Source organism: Mycteria americana, chromosome 16, assembly GCF_035582795.1.
Source record: "Mycteria americana isolate JAX WOST 10 ecotype Jacksonville Zoo and Gardens chromosome 16, USCA_MyAme_1.0, whole genome shotgun sequence".
NCBI classification, from domain to species: Eukaryota; Metazoa; Chordata; class Aves; order Ciconiiformes; family Ciconiidae; genus Mycteria; species Mycteria americana.
Window position 1 is genome coordinate 303,887 of NC_134380.1, and position 23,352 is coordinate 327,238.

Below are 23,352 nucleotides of genomic sequence, written 5' to 3' on the forward strand. Positions count from 1 at the left end.
CCCAAAGCAGTTCTCTCAGTTCCAGTTATCCTGAGTGAAATGAGATATTCTGGTTGTTGCTGCAACCCTTAAACAATTTCTAATTCAAAAATGAATGAAAAAGCTCAGGTCTGATCAGAAATAAATGGAAGGCAGCTGTTGAGGACATGAAACAAACATCATCCAGGGTCCCCATGCCATTCTTCTGATCTAACGGGCAAATTCTTAATTAGTATAAACTAGGACAATGCAGTGAAAGCCAAGAAAGCTTCACTGGTTCACACCACCTGCTGATCAGGCCCAAAGCATGTAAATAAAACACCAGCCAAAAGTGTTTCAGAGAAAGATCATTCCCTAGTCAAACCATACTCTTTTGCCTGCACAGCCTGGGCAATGTGCTACCCATACTTGATGGAACTTATGAGCTTAATGAGGAAAAAGGAATAAAGTGAGATATACGTTTTTCTTTTGGAGGTAGTAACTATGTATTTTTTGTAAATATCAGGTACATTCTAGGAATTTATTTCTGCTAGATTACATTCCTACTTTGTTCCACGTTAATATCAAAAATATACTGTCAAAGATGAAAGAAAAGTGGTTTCTATTCCTTTTTTGAGTGGGGGTAGGGTGGTGTCTATTGCTGTGGTGTAAGGGAGAAATCTTTAAAACATGTATGAAAAATGAAATCTTGATTTTGACCTTTCAGACCTCTGTTTACTTTCAGGAAGTGTAGGAAATGCATACAGAGTCTGCTTGGATGGAGGGACTTGGCAAACGAAGGAAAACTCCACAGACATTTGGCGTGATACTTCAGAATGTTCTCAGGAAAATAATTTTAAAAAAAAAGTAAGTATGTTTTATATTATGGTTTAATACTTTAATCTTCTTAATCCCTTCTTGAGTAACTGATAAAACATTTCCACTGAATACCTGCAAAAGATGTTCAGTTTTCATTTAGATTACCAAATGGAAACCTGTTCTTTGATTTAGAAGAAGCGGAGGAGGAAAGATTAAGGAGGGGGATTCCTGCTTTAGATGCCACAAATTCTTTTCTGTTCAGAGTCCAGTGTTCATACGTGCTAAATTTCTCCTAATAAAATTGAAAAAGACTGCAACTTGACAAGCAAATAACTTAAATTCAAAGCATCCCATCACCTGCCCCAAATCGCCGTTGTCTGCCAAGGCTAGACAACTTCATTCCCTGCCGCTTCCTGAGCCTTTTAGCATTTAATGAGCCTTTCAAATTTAGCTAGTCACAAGCTGGAGGATTCATCATCATGCAAATGCCGCCCTTCCCGGTCTGCTACAGCATGCAGCCCAAGCATCGGGCTTCGTCAGCACGGGGGGAACGGCTCTCCCGAGCGGAATCAAACTAGATACTCTCGCCTCGACAGCGCACAGCTCTTTGTACTGAAGATAAACTGAAAACAATCACTGATCAGCTCTGGTTTGTGAGGCTGGGAATCACACTCTTGCTCTCTATCTGCAAAGAAGCCTGGCTCGTGTTCTCTGCAAGAAGGCAGTGTGCAACCGAGCAAGCTCGCTCCCACCACCCGCGTTAGGTTGAAGGTAAAGGACAGTTGAAACAGTGAAACAGGGATTTGATCCTGTTGCCTGCTTGTGCAACTGAGCAATGACTTGCAACGAATGCAGCAGCGTTTCAGTAACAGGAAAGCATGCAGCTTCTCTGGTTTCAGCTTCTTGTAACTTCTTTTGCCATAAAGTTCAGCTTAGCTGATGTCAAGTCTGTTAGGTAAGCACTATTACTGTTTATTTTTTAATTTTAGTACTTTATTGGGTGAGCACTGTTACAGTTTATTACTTTATTGATTACTTTATTAAACACTGTTAGCTCAGGATCCCCATGTACTGCTAAGTTTTTACTAAACTCTTTATATAGTGGGTACATGAACTTCCAAAGTTACAGTTTATTTATACAAGTGTGATAAATATTCATAAGTACTGAGAGTTTTCCACGGTTTGTTGACCATTCTGGATCGCAAACTTGTGGGTGGGAAACATTAATTCATCTTGTGTGACAGCAGACGATTTCTCTGAAAGCTTTAACCAGCTTTCCTACCAACACTAAATGTGGTTTTGTACCTGTTTGTTATATTTAGTGGAAAGCCCCAAGATGTTAGAAATAACCCAGAGCGAGTATCCGCACACATTGGAGAAACCAGCTTGATTTCATTTGCTGTGGTGTTGCAAAATTGTCATAGCCAAGATGATAACTCATGGTTTTTATTAGGTTCATGCCTGTTTGAATGTTCTCATGGAGCAGAGTGACTAATGGCTGTGCTATGGGAATCTCCTGCACCCACACTGCTCTCCTTGGGCACTTTCACCCTCTCCATGGGAGTTTCTACCAGCAGGCACAGCTCACCCATGCTATCCAGATAGTACTCATTCGCATAAATTGATTAGAGACAACTACTGGCAGGAAGACAGTGCTAAAATCCCTGGCGCTGAGCAGTAAGACAATTCACAATGAAAAGAGCAAAATCACTGAGGAAAAGACACATGTTCCAACAAAATCTTTGCAGGCCAAATATGGATTATGAAAGTCACATATCCTGTATCTCTACGTCCCCTCTGCAGAGAAGCTTTCCTTGAGCTAGAAAAGCAATACAAAGAGATGACAGGTAGACATAAGCAGCTAAATGGAAAAACTTAGCAAGAAGAAATGTTAAATGAAGCAAAGTGGAAAGTGTGAGTGCCCCCCTTCCTCCGCTGAGGTCTTATCCGTCATTCTAGACAAATTCTTATTCTACACTCTAGACAACTCTAATTTAGTAATTTTGAATTTTTTCTTTGAACTCATGGCAGCAGTCTGTTTCAATGACTTTAGACAAAGCTAACTCTCAAAATTGTACAGACACAACTGATCTGTAACTGTGTCCCCAGGCCACACACATAGTAATTGCACTTGTGTGTACAGGTTGAGTGAGTTGATCGCTGCAGTTATTAAACCCCCAGCATCCATTTCGTGCATGTAATCACAGCAATGATTAGCTGTAAATCAGACTACAAATTGTGTTTGTGCAGGAGCAATCTGGAAATGAGACCGTGAGTGCCTTCAAATTTAGAAAAAAACTATGGCTGGCTGCAAGCGTCTCTGTCGTGCAATGATTTCATGAGGCACTGCCGGGAGCAGGCATCAGAAACCTCCCCTGGCTCCCTTGCAACACAAAGAAGTCGGACTCAAAAGTTTCTGAGCTGTGTTTGTGCTCTGCCCACCTGCCTGCATGTATAATACATTTTTCTTCTTTGTTCCTAGGAAGAAGAACATAAATTACTTACCACGTTACAGCTGTTGTACACTATAGGATATTATTTTTCTCTCATCTCACTTGTATTAGCTCTCCTTATACTTTCTTTACTCAGGTTAGTACAAATTTACATGCATTTTAAAAGTACAGACCCAGTATGCACATTCTTCTTTTCATGTAATTTGAATTTATTGCTTAGCTTCCAATGTAAATAACTTGTATTTTCCTAATAAGCACTGTAAAAGCAATTCCTAAGCAAAATCCATTGATGGCAACACTATGAATACAACAGTATTTTTTTTTATTTCTGCAAATTAAATATATTCCAGAGGATTCATGCATTATTTTTTCTCCCACAGAAAACTTCACTGCACAAGAAACTACATCCATATGAATTTATTTGCATCTTTTATCTTGCGTGCCACAGCAGTTCTTGTAAAAGACACTGTATACTACAATATTTACTCCAAAAAACCAAATGATGAAACTGGATGGATATTATACCTCAGTCCTGAGGTAACTTGTTAGTTCATTGCTAATAGTAAATGTGGGCTGCTAGTGGCTGTAACAGTCGCAGTTTCAGAAGTTTGCCATATGGCAGCAAGTTTTGAGGCGTTTGTTAGTTGAGCTTTGAATGCTGAAATTTTGCTGATAAAGCTTGGGGTAAACAAGAAAAAAATCTGATTTGATAAATTGTAATAGATTGATTTTATATGAAGACTTGCACAGAAACAACAAATTAATCAATAGTTATATTTAGAAACATCCAATTAAGCAAAACGATTTACACCTGTAGTTTTTAGGAAGAAATCTACACATTTATTTGGCACTTACATAACACTGTATTTATTTGGCACTTACATAACACTATATATATTCACTCTTAGTATGCATAGCACAATGCAATGCGCACAAATCTTGCTTTTAAGACAATGTTATCAAACAACGTATTTGCTGTGAAAGAACACTAAGAGAAAAAATTAGTTTAAAGGCTTTTCTGCACTAGGAAAATGTGCTAATTTTCTTCAACTTGTTTAGGTAATGGAATAACAACATCTCTCATTTGCAACCACTGTGGATAAATTATACTTGTATGATGTATGAATATAGTTTGCACATGTCAACAAGCAAAATTACCTGCAAGATTTTAATGGTGACTATTATTTTAATAGCTCATCAATAAAAATTCTGATATGCAGATCATGACAAAGAACACATACCCCAGCCTACACTGGCACTGTCTCTTCCTACTTGTCACCTCCACTCAAACTCTCTGACAATGCAGAAGCCTTTAAATTGTTGCGCTCCCCTCCAGCTTCTCCCAAGCAGCAAGAAGAGTCTTGTGAAATATGTGACCAAACCACAGTTATATCACAACCATGTGCTAGTTTTAAAATGGTTGCTAAAGTAACAAGAGAAAACCAGGATTTGCCAGAGCTTTTATATATTAACAATGATTCCCGGTCTCTCATTTCTACAGATTGTAATCATTTGCAGGACTGCCCAGTTTTTCTTGCATTACTTTGTTGGGGCAAATTATTTTTGGCTATTAGTAGAAGGAATTTATCTGCATACGTTATTGATAACTGTTGTATTCTCTGAAAGACGACTGCTACAGACATATATTGTGATAGGATGGGGTAAGTACATAACAGTTTCCAAGTTCTTGATTCTGTGGTGCTTTTTTGAGTCAGTGGTGGATACTTTGTAATGAAAAAAGAAAAAATCTGAACTCTGATTTGTTTGTTTTGAAGTCAGCGATTGTCAGTAAAGGTATACCAGCAGTGACACATTCGCTGCAGTTGAGCTTGACCTGCAGATGCAGGAAATACGTGAATGGTTCCATAAGAAAGTAGCCTAGTGGACAGAACAAGAAGAAATTTGACTATATTTGCCTGTATTTTCTGACATCACTGAATATTATTATGCTACTATCAGCAACTTCATCTTCTTCCTTTGTAACAGAGCACCTGCATAGCAAAGATGTCTAACCATTAACAATTTGCTTTTATATGTACACCTTCCTAGCTCACCTTAAAGTTCTAAAGGGTGCTTTAAGTTAGAGGACAATCTGAAACACTGCTTGATTCAGGTCTTATATTTCAGGCATTTTTCGTGGAATAAAGACAATTTAGTAAAGTTAGTTACAAGCATTTGAACAATTTTGTGTAAATTATGTCATGTAATCTGACAATTACATTTGTTGCTTACTCAAAGAGCATAATACTGTATCTTGCCTGCAAAAAGGAGAAAATCAAGGTTTCCCCAATTCCCAATAATCATCTAAAACCTACCTGTACAACTTGCAGGCCTTTAAAGGTTCCAAATGAAGATTAAAAATGTACTCTTAGACAAGATGCAGGTTTGTTGCAAGAGTTATTGATTCAAATCCAGTTGCCTGAGTTAAGGAGGAGGATAGGATGGATGGCCATAAGAACTTCTGACTGTAAAACTTTTATCAATGCATGGTTTTACAAGCTGGTTCACTATCACCATGTCTATGTCTATTGAACAAATTGTCAAATGTGAAATGCTGTATCCTGGACTGTGGGACTATAGCGTATAGCCACTTAAAAAAAAAAAAGGAAAAGTGATTTTTAGAAGGATTTTATTGTGGTGGACAATTATGTAGATGTAAATAAATTATTCCATATTTGCTGTGCTGTACTGCTTGCTAAAATTACCTGCCAAGGATAAAGAAGTATGATTTTAAAGAGGTGTTTAAACTCAAACATAAATAGCTGAAGCAAGTGGCAGCTAAGATTGAAATTATAATCATTACAGTTGGAATGCTACAACGTTTACATGTTTAAAGGAAATTTTTGGTTATTGTTATCAAGGCTGTGGCAAACTCCCTGTCAGTTTGACAGTAATTCATGTCATTCAGTTTTAGTTGTCTAAAAGTTGTACCAGGCTCTCTCTGTAACAATCAATCACAGGGAACGAAGACAGTTCACTTTCCTTCTCTTTGACATCTACCTTACCTCTTGAATTTTGAAAAGAGAATTGGATAGCATCCAAAAAAAAGAGCCTACCGGAAAAATTCCTAGAATTAAGTGAATTTCAGATAAGCCCATTTTTCATGCTTTTCTAATATGATCGTATTAATTTATTAACAAAGAACCATTGCTGTAGAAAAATGCCAATGCTTAAAGCAAGATCTGAAACAGGACTTCAACATCTAAAATACCACACAGAGGGAAACCTGAGCAAAAAAGTTTCAAAAGCATCATAGAAAACCCTGTTGAAGTACACAAGATAACTTAACTTCGGGCAAAACTATCTGGTCTAAAAGAACAACCATTAAAGAACCCAGAACCCTTAGCTCTTTTTTATAGAAATAGCCTGTGTTTACTACTACTGACAAGATTAAAAGATATCTGACTTTTGTCTCTTATAGCATTTGAACCAGGTTTTGAATACGCACGAGATAGTATTGCATGCATTGTTCTGAAGATGTCAGTACAACAGATTGCTTCACTTTGTACATTGTATAACTTGTTATCAGAGATCAAGAAAAAAGTACTCAGACCCAGTAATTTTGGCAGTGAATCCAGCCAAAGAGCTGCCTTTCGTAGCTCATGTGCCTTGTGCTTGTGATTGCAGCTTGTGCCTGCACATTTGTAGACCACTGGAATAGTGTAGTAATCCTTTATTTCAGGTTTTTTTTTCAGTTTGCAGTTCTATGATCGCCGGGGACGGGGGGGAGCAACAACAGGGGAATGGGGACCACAGATTATATTTAAGGGGTCCAGGAAAGGTAAGCCAGAAAAACAAGCCTTTGTCAGTTGTTTTAATTAACTAGACCAAGTTCCATGCCTCCACTGAAAACTCTTTAAGGTTCAACAAATAAAAATGTTAACAACTGGTGCCTTAGGTAGTCTGTGAAGCCTCAAGTGCAAATTATTTAGAATTCTCAGGGTCATGAATTTAGATTTGGACAGGTCAGCAGTGTATATATATATTTATATGTATGTATGTATCAGTCTGAAAATGCAAGATTCAACTATACAATGAAATTTCATTTTGTATTTGAACTACAAATGGGGAAAGCCACGATCAGGTTGATTTTTGTACAATTCTAAATAGAAGACTGAAAAGCGTATGTCTGCACCACACACTACTGTAACATATCTGTGTTTTGTATGAACCATTCTGCGATCTTGGCTGTAATTGACTCCTTTTCTTTTCAGTTGTTCCTATCCTGTTTGTGGGCCCTTGGGGAATAAGCAGATCAAAACTGGAGAACACAGGGTAGGTTATTAAATAAAATGTGCCTTAGAATACTGTCTTTCTGTTTGCTTAATTTTTCTGGAAGCCCTTGACAGTAATTGACACAAGTATTGACTACTAGATTATATTAAGATCATACAGCACCTATTAATACTTGTTACATTTTCTGGGTTCATTTTAGTACTTTTACATTAAACTACTTCTAGGAATTCTCAGGTTTACTTATGCATAAATCAAGAAGTAGAATGAACATTCACTGTTCCTGCAATGAAAGCTATTGCATCCAATGTTCATCCACTTACGTGAAGCAAATTGTCAGCACAAACATCTTCATGGACAGCATCTTGTTAGTAAAAAGGAGACCAGTGCTTTCCTTGGAGACCATCTACACTTTGAGTTTAATTAGTATTCACTGCCATTTTGAAAAAAAAAATGTTATGGAAGATAATGACAAAAACTGATATTCACTAAAAGCTGGTATTAAATCAATGTGTTCAGTATTCAGTGAATGAATCAGTAAGAGTAACTTGCACCAGTAAGCATCAGTTTTCCAGTCTTCTGATCTTCAGTGATGCTGTTAATGGCATGACATAGACTTTGGGGTTTATGTATGATTTCTTTTGTTCCCCTTTTTTATTCATGGTTCCTAGAGAGTTTTGTTTGGAACAGCGATATAGTTATTAGGCAACAACATCACGAACCAAATCACAATTACAGTCTCATAGAGTTAGATGTTATATAGACCGTAAATGACAAGCTAAGATCCTACAGAATTTCAGGCTAATTAGCAAGAAGGAACATGTGCATAGGACAAATTTGAAGGTTAGAGCAGGAGAAAAGGAGACAGCTTCGAGGAGACAGTATGCATACTTTTTAGCAGGTCAAGAACCATGGTCACAATTCAGTTTACCCATTTCCAGTTTCAGATAGATAAATCTGAGTAGGATGAATTCCATTATGGAGGTTTGGTGCCATGTACAGTTGTTGTGTGGATCCAAAGACCGAGTTTGCCAGATAGTTCTGAAGTTTGCAGTCTAGGGAAACATCTCTCAACATTCTCGTTGAAAGATCTTTAGAATAAATACAATTACAGTTGTTGGTGAGACTCTTCCTAGTTTTACTCTGTTTCTCCTGAGCGCTACCTGAAAAAGTTGAACTTTGTCAACTTCCTTTCGAAATATATATGTAGGTTATGTACATTTTCTAATTTTTTTTCTATTAAAATAATGTAATTATACTTTAAATTATTCTTCAGGTGCTGGGTAACAAATGAACACATGGGAATCTGGTGGATCATCCGAGGACCAATGTTGTTTTCTGTTGCAGTAAGAATTATTTCATCTGTTCCTAATACCATGCACAAGTGTGATTATCTTTTGTAACCCTTTCTGCAAGTATAATCCAACTCCTGGATTAGAGAGAAAAAATTGTAAATGAAGTTTCTTACTGTGGGTGGATGGGCATAGCTTCTCTTCTATCTACAAAGATTTCAGTGTCAGCCTCTCAAAACACTGCTGTTTATCTGTGCAGTGAATTCTGCACAGCTCCATCTATATCAAAGATGGAGCCTTTTGCTTCTCGTATTTTTTACTTCTCGTATTTTTACCCTCATTTTCTCAGTGAGCAGGTTACTTAGGAGAGTGCTACCATGTGGTGAGCACCACTAGAAAGCTCCAAATTCTCTATAGAGGAAGATCTTATAACAAGGATGCAGAGAAGTAGCAACAGACATACGGATGGTTATGAGGAGAAAGCATTCACCTAATGAAAAAAAATTAAGCTTAGCATGACAGACTGAGTTATGAATTTTTTTTCTTAAACAAATGCAAAAAAAAGTACACCTGAAATGCAGTGATAATGAAGAGATGGAAATAGCATGATCAAAACAACTCATGAGGACATGATTATGAACACAGAATTTTGATAGGTGGGACTATGGTGTGTCTCCAGAATACCTTATATTCTCACACAGTCAGCAAGGCATAAAAGGATTAGGGGAATAAGTCATTTGGTTAGCTAGACAGATAGCAAATGTTGGAGAGAAGAGATGTACTTTACTCATGCAAATGTGTACAGGGAGTAAAAGAAGGACTGCTCAAAGTGTAATATTGAGGAATTGCATTCAATGCATCAGTTGGAAAGGAGGGTATTGGTTTCTGTCACACTGGAGAAAAGATGTGGAAATTAAAACTTTAAAAAAGAAATAATGGACTTTATTTTGCTGCTGCTGAGTTGGAGAGAACTCTGTGAGAGAGAAAGTGGGCATAGCTCGAACTGAGCTGTGAAACAGAGAAACAGCCATCAAAAAAGGTAAATCTTATATTTAGCCATCAAAAAAAAAAGCCATCAAAAAAAGTAGCCATCAAAAAAAGTAAATAATTAGAAGCACAATGGAGGACTCTCTATCAAAAAAAAAAAAAAAAAAATGCAGTGGAGAGAAGAGCCAGAAAAGAAAGCAAAAAAGCCTGAGAGGTGAGAGGAGGCAAAAGCCAAAAGAGAGCATTAAGAAAGACTGAAACTGTCCCAAAACTGAGGGAAAGGTCAAGATGGATGAAGTCCAGAGCTGAGGGGATCTGAATCAATTTCTTCCTGGATATGTCTAATTCTGAAAGAAGACTCAGTCATCACCTTACTTTTTGAGAGCAAGTCCCCCGAATAACAGGAAATTAAATAAACCTAAGAGGCAGGAATGCATTCTGAAGTAATTTGAAGACTAGCACTTGGATGGAGACAATCAGTAATTTAAAAATACCTTTTAATTAAGCTATTTCTGCACAATTTCCTTTTAGCCAGTGACCCAATAGGGCATAATCTTTGCTGGTGTAAATCAGTGCAAAGAACTGAAGATGTGAAGCACTGTTTTTAGCAAGAGAAGTAACATCAAGATTGCATGTTACATCAAGAACACAGCACGTTAGAGGAAGTGATTATTCCTCTCTGTTCAGCACTTGTGAGAGCCCATCTGGAATACTATATCTATTTTTAAGACATTAATGTACTGGAGACAGTCCAGCAGAGGCCATCGAGACTATTGGGGCCTGGAGCACACGATGTACAAGAAGAGGCTGAGAGAACTGGGTTTGTTCAGACTTAAGAAGAGAAGGCTAAGAGAAGGGGATCCAATTGCTGTCTTCAGTAGCAATAACAATGGGGGCATATGGGGCCAGGAGGGCACAGCAAAAGGATGGCAGAAAATAGACAAGAGCTGTAACATACAAAGTTCAGCTAGATATAAAGAAATTTCTAAAGATAACTTTCTAACCTTAATTCAAATGTTCATGTCACTACTTGGAGAGCTCCTGTCATCATCACCCAAAACTAGGGGAAAATACCTTTTCTTGGTTTTTTTTTCGCTTCGTTTTTCATTGTAATTAGTGCCATTTTTTTCCTTCAATATTTTAGAACAAATAAGATGTAGTTTCCAATACACAGAAATATCAAGGTGGACGTAAAGTGACAGAAGGGATAAACTTTTGTTCAAAAATCCCTCTAACTAAAGTTGGCAGAAAGAGAGGTCACCTTAGATTTGTATGTAAATAGATAGATATACATATATGTTATTCCTCTAACATAATTTTTAATCCCCGCTTTTTATATTACATTTTGGGATCTTCTGCCTTGGTGCTATTTCACAGATTCATATAGCCCCAGCAGTTTAATTTGTTCTGAGCCTGTAGCCCCTGATCATTACCAGTGCTTGTAGTCATTAAATATTAGAAAATACAGAAAAAGTGTAAAAGATACAGCATTATCAGTTAGACTTTACGGACATTTAAAGGAAGCTAGTGAAGGTCTAGAGCACAAGTCTTAAGAGAAGCGGCTGAGGGAACTAGGGTTGTTTAGCCCGGAGAAAAGGAGGCTCAGGGGAAACCTTATTGCTCTCTACAACTCCCTGAAAGGACGTTGTAACGAGGTGGGTGTCGGTCCCTTCCCCCACATAACAAGCCATAGGACAAGAGGAAATGGCCTCAAGTTGTGCCAGGGGAGGTTTGGATTGGATATTAAGAAAAATTTCTTCACCAAAAGGGTTGTCAAGCATTGGAACAGGCTGCCGAGGGAAGTGGTTGAGTGACCATCCCTGGAGGTATTTAAAAGATGTGTAGATGTGGTGCTTAGGGACATGGTTTAGTGGTGGACTTGGCAGTACTAGGTTAATGGTTGGACTTGATGATTTTAAGGTCTTTTCCAACCTAAACAATTCTATGATTCTATAATTCTATGACATCTTTCTACAGAAGAACGAGCAGCAGCTAGAGGACAGTTGAAGCTGTTTCACCTCCCAGCAATGTGTATAGAGGACCAGGCCCACCTTCTTCCTGGGATGACTTTCTTAAACCTAATTGCCTGTCTGTTGAGTCTCGTACTATCGAGTCCTTGAAGTGGTGAAGGAACTCACATATCTTCACCCATTGCTTCTTACCTGTGTATTTTGGTACCAATGCTCATTTTAGAAGGAGCCATAAATGTTCTGAATAAATGTCACTAAGACATCCTGTTGCTGTTAGGTTGCAAGACATTCTGTCTGTGATTGTTCCTCAGAATCACACTGAGTGACCCTTACTTGGAAATTACTTCTAAGGCAAACAGGAAATATATGCACAGACCTGATATCACAGAATCCAGTTTGCCAGTGTACATGATGGTGGCCAGCAGTGGAGCTGAACCTGGGGAGATTCCTTCTGTGGCTTGATCAGCATCGGCATCACTCCACCACCGATACCATGGGAGAGGCAGAGAAGGAATCAATGAGAACTGAAATTGAAAGGTTAGGCAAAAGGGATGGTATCAGATTGCAGGAGAACAGAACATCAAATGTGACTAGAAATGGGGAAGAAGAAGGAGCAAAGAGTGGTGAAGAGGAATTAAGAGAATGTTCAGCAAGATAAATTGGATAGAGGGACAGACACAGTATGGAGGCAACAGAAATACATGGTGGGCAGAAATGAAGGTGTTAGAAACCCAGAGCCAGATCATGTAATAACCAGACAGGTTGTTCTCAATATCCTTTTCTTGAATATAATTCAGCAAGCTTACTTAAAATCCACTGGCAAAATGTGTGTCAGCACTACCTAATGATGTTGTGCATGAATTATAACAGCCAGGTACTGCAGCTGGACCTTGTCCTCATAGGTCATATATTGGTGTACAGGCCAAAAGTTCCTAACCTTTTTCTTGTGAAACATCAGAAATGCAAAGTTCATATTTTCTTTTTTTTTTTAATCTTATTGGACCTTATTCCACAGTCCTGTTTTGTTTAAAATAAAATGAAAAGAATCATGGGGAAAGCACCATGCTAGCTTGTATGTTGCTATTTTGTGAGCAGCTCTATTCATGTATAGTCAGCCTGGAAAAGAATGATGGCACCTTGCTTTTATATATATTATTGCCATCCAGAAATTTCAGAGTACTTCAAAAAGGAAATTATCAGAGTTTGGTGGTGGAGAAATGGAAGAGACTATGACAGATGTAGTTCTTAACACTGATCTTCAAAACTCCATGTGCCATTTTGGTATTAGATTTCTTGCACATAGCATTTTAGATTTTATCTTGAAATGACTGTTTCTAGCTGGGGTAGGAGCTAATTTTCATGATATCAGTACTTATGATAGGATCACCTTGCTGAGACCTTCAAAAGCGCTGACGTAGGGACCATGGCATAGCCACCATGGCATAGCCACTGTAATGACCAATTCAATGTATGGGTTGGATGAGCAGTGAGGTGGACTGAAAACTGGCTGAATGGCCAGGCCCAGAAGGTGGCACAAAGTCTAATTGGAGGCCAGTAACTAGCAGTGTACCCAGTACTGGGTCCGATCCTATTTAACACCTTCATTGATGATCTGGACAATGGGGCAGAGTGTACCCTCAGCAAGTTTGTAGATGACACCAAACTGGAAGGAGTGGCTGAGATGCCAAAAGGTTGTGCTGACATCCAGAGGGACCTTTCCAGGCTGGAGAAATGAGCTGACAGGAACCTCATAAAGTTCAATATGGAGCAGTGCGAAGTCCTGCAGCTGAGGAGGTACAACCCCAGGCAGCAGTATATGCCGGGGTCTGCCCAGCTGGAAAGCAGCTTTGCGGAAAAGGACCTGGCGGTCCTGGCGGACACCAAGTTGACCATGAACCAACAATGTGCAAACAGTGGGGCAACAGTGGGGCAAAGAAGGCGAATGGTATCCTGGGCTGCCTTAGGCAAAGCATTGCCAGCAGGTCAAGGGAGGTGATCCTTCCCTTCTGCTCAGCACTGGTGAGGCCACGCTTAGAGTGCTGCATCCACTTCTGGGCTCCCCGGTACAAAAAAGACATGGATGTACTGGAGAGAGACCAGCAAAGGGCCACAAGGATGATTAAGGGACTGGGGTATCTCTCCCATGAGGAAAGGCTGAGAGAGCCGGGAATGTTCAGCCTGGAGGAGAAAAGGCTCAGGGGGATCTCATCAATGTATATAAATACCTGAAGGGAGGGCGCAAAGAGGATGGAGCCAGGCTTTTTTCAGTGGTGCCCAGTTACAGGACCAGAGACAACGGGCACAAACTGAAACAAGAGGTTTCCTCTGAATATCAGAAAATGCTTTTTCACTGTGAGAGTGACCAAGCACTGGCACAGATTGCCTGGAAAGGTTGTGGAGTCTCCATCCTTGGAGATATTCAAAAGCCATGTGGACATGGTCCTGGGAAACTTGTTCTAGGTGGCCCTGCTTGAGCAGGAGGGTTGGACAAGGTGACCTCCAGAGGTCCTTGCCAACCTTAACCATTCTGTGATTTTGTGATTCCACGTTCTAGTGAAAATTCTGTCTATGAAACATCAAGAGTAAAAATATTTCAGTCTTATGGCGATCATTTTCAATGAAGTTTTAGTGTTTTTTGTGAAAAGCAGAAGTTCATAATGGAAAATCATTTTTAGAATAAACCAAATTTTCCAGACAAAAGTAAGTTTGGATGGAAAATACTTGCTAGATCTACTTTTGAAGAACCTTACAGTGATGAATTCTTTGTATTTGTAAAAACAAAAAATTATAGTAAAAGGAGAAGTCAAATTCTAAAAGTTAGGAAAGACCAGAAGTAGAGGCATCCATTTAAAGATAACTCACCCCCTCTTGTACATGTCTGTATCTCCCCTAACTTGTCCAAAGAGATGCCCACAAGATGAACTATTGCTGCAGAATAAAGCAGGAGAGCACAGTCTGCAAGACATGCACTTTAGTTAACAGAGATGTGTGAATGCCAAGAGGGTGCTTCATGAGGAAAAAGGATGATCCTGAGCTTAAGGTAGTTCAATGCTGCCTCAGAAAATTGCTTTCCAACTCTGTCTCTGTCCCCAGGTTCATACACAATGCTAGGCAAAATATCACAGCTGGCTACTAACTTCTGGTTTTTGCCTTCTGAATGTCCAGACAGCCGATGGGGTAAGGGTTGAGCACTTCCAGTTGCAGCTGAAGTAACAAGTATGATACTCTCAGTAACATAATGTTGATGCTAACTGCTCTGCAAAAGCAAACCAAAGCACCTCTAACTGGTGAGATCTTACCCTTTGGACCTCCATCTATTTATGCTTTAGTTGTCTTTTTTTTTTAATGGGGAATAATATCCACTTATAACCCTGTGATGTTTTAAAGATACATCTGTGCGCATTTGGGGAGAACAGCATGAAAAGTGTTCGATTCTTTACACAGAGTAAGAACTAGGGTTCCAGCAGTAATACCTACACATCAAAAGAAGACAAGAAAAGTAGTCCTGAATAATTGTCCATCCGCAAAATGAGGAAGCAGTGTTCTGTGTTCTGTCCATCCGCAAAATGAGGGTTCTGTGTTAAATTAAAATGTAATTTTGTACTGGAAGATCATGTATCATAATGTATATGTAAATCAGGCTGAATAAGGCAATGCTAAGTTTCTCAACTTTGCAACCATAATTACTTTTTTGCATAGGGCTTTTGGTTTGTGGAAGTGAAATAGTTAACGCCTCACAGGCATTTGCAGGCCTCATTAGAAAAGAAGTATTTGCAGATTGGTCTTGGCCAAGTCAGCACAATTTAATTAACAAAAGGGTGAGTTATTCGTAAAAGAATGCCCAGGGCTTCCTTGTCTGGCTGTCTAGAGCCTCTTTATCTGAAGAATTGCAATCACTGCTGTTTTTTAACCACATCCTGCTTACCTGTCATGGTTTGGTGAAGAGTTGTATGACCTAGAGGTATATAAACTCTGTTAACTGCCTCATTTGGAGAGAGTTGATACCAGCAGAGTCTGTCACTGCTGCTCTGTGCTCTCTGCTGCAGCTGTGGTAATAACCTGCTTTGTTCTGACCTGATCACAACTGCATTACGGTTATTCAGTGACAAGTTTTACAAGTGTTTAATAACAACTTTACATTTCTTTAATAGCTATATGAGTAGTGTCATAGCATTTATTGTAAGTAACCCATATGTATTTTCTTTCAAGGTTAACTTTGGCATCTTCTTAAAAATTCTCAGGATGCTGATTTCCAAACTAAAAGCTCAGCAAATGCGCTTTCATGACTACAAATACAGGTATGTAATAAGTAACAAAGAAGTCCTAGACCTTTTTTTTTTCTCACAACATCAGAACGTTGCCAGTTTGCCCTTGCAGATTATACATTTACCTACCACCACCAGGTGTAACAGATATTCAGACTATGATATAGGAAAGCCATCTGGGCAAGTAGGCTCCACAAACATTTTCTTATCTGAGAGGTAAAGGCAGGTCAGTGCCTGTGTGCTGAGTATTATGGGCATTTTCTCAAGGACTTTGCAATGCGGTAACATCTCTGCTCTCAGGTAACCTCACTGTACACCGGTGGCCTCTACTGCTGTGACACGTTTTTTCCTTGAGCATGACAAAAGGTCCTCAAAAGAAAAGGAGGTGTAGAAGATTTGTGGGACATTCCTAAGTTACATTAGCATTTCTGATCTACCTTTTTTCACAGATGCAGACACCGTTGACTCAGGAATGTCCCTGGTCTTCTTGTAAACCCAAATCAGAACATTATCCTTAGCGTGCACTCTTGGAGGCCCTGATGTGGCCTCTCTTGGCCAGAGTCTCAATGTCTTACATGAAGTCCTGAAGTTGGCCTTTGCACAAACATCTTCCCACTTTGTGCGAACAGCAAGGGCAGGCTGCTCAGCAAGGAGCTAAGGGTGCAGTGAAAACTGCACTTAAATCAATGGAAACCTGAGGATTTGTTAACTGCTTTCCACATCCAAGTTCTTTCCAGTTCTCAGTATCTTTAATCAAAGCATTGTGAGTCCCTGTCTGCTACTACAGTCCTGCTTTACTAAAAAGATTTATTTTATTGTCTAACAGGACTGGGGAGGGGAAGGGGGGATGGAAATTCCACTACTAACTTCCTATTAAATTCCAGTACTAAATCCCTAACAAGAAGTGTATTTCCATTTTCCTTCAACATTCAAGGTCCAAAAGATCTCAGCTACATTCTCCAGATTGCTACAGGAAGATTGTTGGGGTGATAGTCACAGACAGCAGTGCCTGTATTTAACATTGCCTAATGTTTTGCGTTACATTCTCTTTTCTACTGCTTATAATTTTGCTAAACTTTCAAAGATTCAAGCTATTCCTCACATTGCAAGCCTTCCTCAGGCTCTCACTCACTTTCTTTTGAGATCTCTTCTTTCATTCATGAAAACATGTTCCCAGACTTGTTAAAGAAGATTCTCTCCCATAAAAATTATTCTGGTTGCATTTTTTAAAAAGTAGACAACTGCCGACAGTACCGCAGGAACCTTCTATGCAGCTACATAGTTTTCAGCACTGATAGGAAGGTCTAAGAACCCTGTTAATAGATCACTCATAGTTCGCCATGTAAATATTTTTCTGTTACCAAGCAGCATAAGTTTGATGATAGTGGCCTTCCTGTTCAATTTCTTGTCCCTAACTTTTTACCTTAAACCCAAAGCCAAGGTTCCCTCCTGTACAGACTTTTCTGATAGTGTGCTCCAAAATTTGTATCTGGGAATTTGTCCTCAAAATCACAAAACTACTAATACCATTCCAGAGTCAGAATATTGAGGGAGTATTTCTGGAATAATTTCTTAAACCATTTCTGGAATCATAGCTGAATTTTTTATTTTTGCTCCAAGGATGTTGAAAAAATACTATAATCAAACATTTTCTTTTTAAGATTGGCAAGATCTACACTTGTACTGATTCCATTGTTGGGGATCCATGAATTTGTATTTGCCTTCATCACTGATGAACAGGTGGAAGGACTTTCAAGACATATAAGACTTTTCATTCAGCTGACACTGAGCTCGTTTCATGTAAGTACTGTTTTGCAAGTACTGTTTTTAGGGGACATAGATCCACATATATATGTTGCTCACCTATAGATATCACAGATACACAGTATTCTTATTTAATATTATACTCCAACCTATAATGTCTCTAAATACACTATTACAGTGACAAGATAAAAAATTCACAAACTGCATATTCAAAATACGGTAGTCCCAAAGACCCCAAAAGGAGTCTGACATCTTCAGAACCAGTGTGTCCTGTGTTCTCTAGTAATGAGTGACAGTCCATCACAGACCCCTATTCTGAAAATAGGATTAAAGTGCTCTATTTAAAACTCGTGTTTCACGTAAGTTAATTCCTAAAAAGCACTGGATGGCTTTTTTTAACAGGATTTTCAGGTGATGTGTTGACTTTGCAGTCACACTGAGGAGACAGTTGTTTCTGGATTCACCTTTTTCAGCGCATAGTACATGTCCAGCATACTTCAAACACACCAAATGACCTTGTTGTTGTGCCACAGTACAAACAAAAAACAATCAAGACTCTTTGTACCAGGAGATACAAGGATCAGCTTAACTTTAGCTTGGGTAGTTGGGGCAGTCAGTTCATGAGTGACACATCACTGACACAGCAGGCCTGTGGGGCACTCCTTACCTTTTAGCACTTTTTCCAAAAGGAGCTGAATGTAGACTACATGGCATTTGGGGCAGTTTGATGAAAGGAGATGCAGATCTGAATACTGTGAGAACAATGAGCAGACTTAAAATATCTACTGTGAGGAGAAGCATGTGCAGGATAAGCAGGAACAGCTTTGCGTGTGGTTCCAGCCTAGGGGACACACTCTGGGTACACCTACCAGACTAATGCACTTGAGCAAGTGCATTGAAGACATGTCTTTTACAAGAACTTTTTAAGGGCCATGAATCACCCGAGTTGTGTGCTGTTCAGCGGTTGTAATAGAGGTACTTCCATGCAAACCTAGAGAAAAACTCAAAGACATTTTTTATGCCAAAACCACATCTCCAGGCACCTACATACTTCAGGCCTCCATAGTTCACATATAGGCATCAAAGATGTCATCTGAGATACCATTTTGAGGACGTCAGTTTAGGGCTTCTGTCTCTTTCATGGGTTTAACTATAAATTCAACAAAGCACTTAATGCACCAGAAGTGAAACATAGAAACCCACCATGAATTCAGTGAACAGGCACCAGTAGAAAAGTCCACTTTTGCACACTAGACCCCTGATTAGTGCACCCCTCTGGGAAACAGAGACAACACAGGCCCCAGCTAGGAGAAGGTTTAACCTGTTGCAGGGAAGTGCCCAATAAGGCTTACACAGCACCGTTTCCTCCTGCCCAAAGCTGTGTACGCCAGCAACCAAAGATGCAAAATGAACTGAGAGGAAGGAGGATGAAAGAGAATCTGAATCTGTGGTTTGGTGCTTAGAGCTGCTGGCTGGGAAAGGGATGTTTTGAGGCCTTGGCACCTGCCCCTGAGTGTTGGTATCATTTACATTAAAAACCTATAGATTTTAAAAGGTAAGAGAAAGTTAAAGTAATCAGGGGAGCAAGGAGCAGAGTATCTCAGCACTTGCCTTACTCGTCCTTTACTTCCACTCATGGCCTTGTGAGACATGGCAGCAGTCGATATTAACCTGCCTTGATTCAAGAGAAGGTGCAGATGTGCCTCCTCCCAGAGAGGCTGGTAGCTGGGTGACTACTCTCGGGCACCGCTGTGCCTGTGGTGAGGCATGAGGTATTTCTTGTACTTCCAGGTTACTGAGCAAAATATGGGATATATCACAACAGCCAGCTTCTCCTCCTTTGAAGAAAAGCGCATTGACCCACTGACTATAGAATCATTGAATGCTTTGGATTGGAAGAGACCTTTACAGGTCATCTAGTCCAATCCGCCTGCAACAAGCAGGGACATCTTCAACTAGATCAGGTTGCTCAGAGCCCCATCCAACCTGACCTTGAACGTTTCCAGGGATGGGGCCTCCACTACCCCTCTAGGTAACCTGCGCCAGTGCCTCACCACCCTCATTGTCAAAAATTTCTTTCTTAAATCCAGTCTAAATCTGCCCTCCCTTAGTTTAAAACCATTGCTCCTTGTCCTGTCATAACAGCCCTTGCTAAAAAGTCTGTCCCTGTCTTTCCTATAGGCCCCCTTTAAGTACTGGAAGGCTGCTAGAAGGTCTCCCCGCAGCCTTCTCTTCTCCAGGCTGAATAACCCCAACTCTCTCAGCCTGTCCTCGTAGAGGAGGTGCTCCAGCCCTTGGATCATTTTTGTGGCCCTCCTCTGGACCCGCTCCAACAGTTCCATGTCCTTGTGCTGAGGGCTCCAGAGCTGGATGCAGTACTCCAGGTGAGGTCTCACCAGAGCAGAGGGGCAGAATCACCTCCCTCGACCTGCTGGCCACGCTTCTTTGGATGCAGCCCAGGATATGGTTGGCCTTCTGGGCTGGGAGCACACATTGTCGGCTCATGTCCAGCTTTTCATCCATCAGTACCCCCAAGTCCTTTTCCTCAGGGCTGCTCTCGATCACATCATGCCCCAGCCTGGATTGAAACCGAGGATTGCCCCGACCCAGGTGTAGGACCCTGCCACTTGGCCTTGTTGAACCTCATGAGGTTCACATAGGCCCACTTCTCCAGCTTGTCCAGGTCCCTCTGGATGACATCCCGTCCTTCTGGTGTGTCAACTGCACCACTCAGCTTGGTGTCATCTGCAAACTTGCTGAGGGTGCACTTGATCTTGCTGTCAATGTCATTGATGAAAATATTGAACAGCACTGGTCCCAGTACAGACCCCTGAGAGACACCACTTGTCACTGATCTCCACCTGGACATTGAGCCATTGACCGCTACCCTCTGGATGCAACCATCCAACCAATTCCTTATCCACTGAATAGTCCACCCATCAAATCCATATCTCTCTAATTTAGAGAGAAAGATGTTGTGGGGGACTGTGTCAAAGGCTTTACAGAAGTCCAGATAGATGACATCCATTGCTTTTCCTTTGTCCACTGATGTGGTAACTCCCTTGTAGAAAGCCACTAGGTTGGTCAGGCAGGACTTGCCCTTGGTGAAGCCATGTTGGCTGTCTCGAATCACCTCCCTGTCCTCCATGTGCTCTAGCATAACTTCTAGGAGGATCTGTTCCATGATCTTCCCAGGCACAGAGGTGAGGCCGACAGGTCAGTAGCTCCCAGGGTCATCCTTTCTACCCTTTTTAAAGATGTGCACAATGTTTCCCTTCTTCCAGTCACCAGGGACTTCACCTGACTGCCATGACTTTTCAAGTATCATGGAGAGTGGCTTGGCAACTACATCAGCCAATTCCCTCAGGACTCTGGGATGCATCTCATCAGGTCCCATAGACTTATATATGTTCAGGTTCCTCAGGTGGTCATGAACCTGATCTTCCCTTACAATGGGAGGGGCCTTACCCCCATGGTCCCCAACACGTTGTCCATTGACTCCGGAGGGGTGAGGAGAGTGGTTGCCAGAGAAGACTGAAGCAAAACAGTTGTTGAGTACCTCAGCCTCCTCCTCATCTGTTGATACTAGGTCACCATTCTTGTTCATCAGTGGAGGTACGCTTTCTTTAACTTTCCTTTTCTCGTTGATATACCTGTAGAAGCCCTTGTTATTCTTTGCATCCCTTGCCAAGTTGTACCTTGCCAAGTCGTACCTTGGCCAAGTTGTACCAGCTCCAGCTGTACCTTGGCGTTCCTGACCCCATCCCTACACAAGCAGGCAGTGTCGCTATACTCTTCCCAGGTTACCTGTCCCTGCTTCCACTGCCTGTGCAGTTCCCTCTTGCTCTTTAGTTTGACCAGCATGTCTCAACTCAGCCATGCTGATCTCTTCCCTTCCTTGCCTGATCCTAGCTGGATCCTTAACACAGGTGTCTAAGGCCACACAAGGAATAACTGAAGCAGTTGCATTTTCTGCTTTGTCATTTTTTTCTTGGTTGCCTTGCATCCCAGCTTCCAGTTACTGGGCTATTTTGAGTCCCAGTCTAGGTGCCCAGTGCCCCATCCTTCACCCTATTCAGTATACACAGGAGCTTAGCACTTAACTTGACACTTGGGAAAAATTGCACTTCTGTAGGCCCTAGTATTCAAACTTGGGTCCCAGCGTTTAACTCCCCACTGCATATAGTTTCCTAACCCTTAAATGCTTTTATTTGCCACGTTCCTACTGATTAAAGGACTTTTGGTATTTCCTCCCAGCAATAAAAAGGTCACCTCTATGTTTTCCTCCCATGGTTCCCAAGATTTAAGTCTGGCAAAGTCCACACCTGTAAACCCGTGTCTCATCTACTCCCATATCTCTATATGGAGCTGGTTTTCCTCCTGTTAATCATTTCAGCTTGACCAACAGGAGAACTCTTCCCATTTTGGTTACAAATAACTATAAAAGGAGACTCCATAAAGTTCAAGTCCTTATGCAATACCATTCATAAATTCTAACTAAGATTTTAAGAGAGTCTCTTTTTAATGGAGTTGCCATATATCCAGTTGTCTCAGAAGGCACACAAGGTAAATCAGGTAGCAATTTAACTTTCCTGAGCAGAGAAAGAGCTTTCTTGCTGTCTTCTGAAAGAACTAGGCAGTTCAGGAAGTACCAACAATTCTTCAAGCAAAAGAGTAAAAACGAGGTTCATTCCTGCAATACTCCATTTGAAATGCCTGTGTATCAAGCTTTTCTAACCCCCAAAAATCGTAACTATGAGAATGTCTGTCCTCATCCCAAGTTTGGGCTTCAGTTCCCTAAAGGATGTGTTCATTCACCATATCTGCAAAGTGACACTATGACCTCCTATATTACACTCACAAAAAGTACTGTACTCATGAACAAATTTCTAGAGCTAAGAGAAAATTTGTCAGAGCACTCACATGGGTGGAACAGACAGATGGACTAGCATCTGCAGGTGGAAAAGAAGTTTCTCCCCTATACAGTCAGCAGATTGTTTTAGAGCTGTTTATGCACTTGACTCCCTTCCAGTCACCCTGCCTTAGTAGTGTGCAAGTAGGCAGAAACTTCAGGTAGCAAAGGAATGAGTGTAGCTCTGGCAGCTCTGCGCCCTCTATCTATATCTTGGATGCAAGCATGAAGGTGTGAAGAGCTGCACTCCATTACAATGGTCAATCCTAAGTAGTCCAAATTCCACAGCTAGCTGTTACTGAAACTAAATAGTGATTTTCAGATAACTGCTTATGCACAAATATACATGTGTTTCACTGTAACTATTTACTCCCCAGTTTACAAAGGCTAAGAACTGGACACGCCAGTCATTCTGCACACACAAAGCACTGCTGTCTGCTTCAATCTGTGTTCTGCAGAGCTGCTGAGTAATGACTTTTTCAGGTAGCACTCCCGTTAAACTACCTGCTTAGCAAAGTTGTCCTTTACCCTTATCTTCCTGCCTTGACCTTCTTGGTGAGACAGGACACCAGTTTCCAGGTCTTCTTTCTTTAATGAGGCACCCAGCAATATCTCTGGCTAGAAGTCCTTACTACTCACATACTCACTACTTTGCCATACGTCTGCCCTCTTCTCCAGTCTGAGACATGAAGTCATCAA

The 23,352-nt window shown here is 40.6% G+C and overlaps 1 protein-coding gene across 1 annotated transcript in view; it reads left to right on the forward strand.

Annotated features, from left to right (window-relative positions):
• GLP2R (glucagon like peptide 2 receptor) overlaps positions 1–23,352 on the forward strand; it is a 43,996-nt gene that overhangs the window by 15,005 nt on the left and 5,639 nt on the right. The window contains exons 4-11 of the mRNA XM_075518772.1: positions 704–829; positions 3,264–3,366; positions 3,611–3,767; positions 4,732–4,891; positions 7,445–7,505; positions 8,740–8,809; positions 15,922–16,010; positions 17,639–17,777. Of these exons, the coding sequence (XP_075374887.1) occupies positions 704–829; positions 3,264–3,366; positions 3,611–3,767; positions 4,732–4,891; positions 7,445–7,505; positions 8,740–8,809; positions 15,922–16,010; positions 17,639–17,777 (905 nt within the window). The remainder of the gene's footprint in view (positions 1–703; positions 830–3,263; positions 3,367–3,610; positions 3,768–4,731; positions 4,892–7,444; positions 7,506–8,739; positions 8,810–15,921; positions 16,011–17,638; positions 17,778–23,352) is intronic.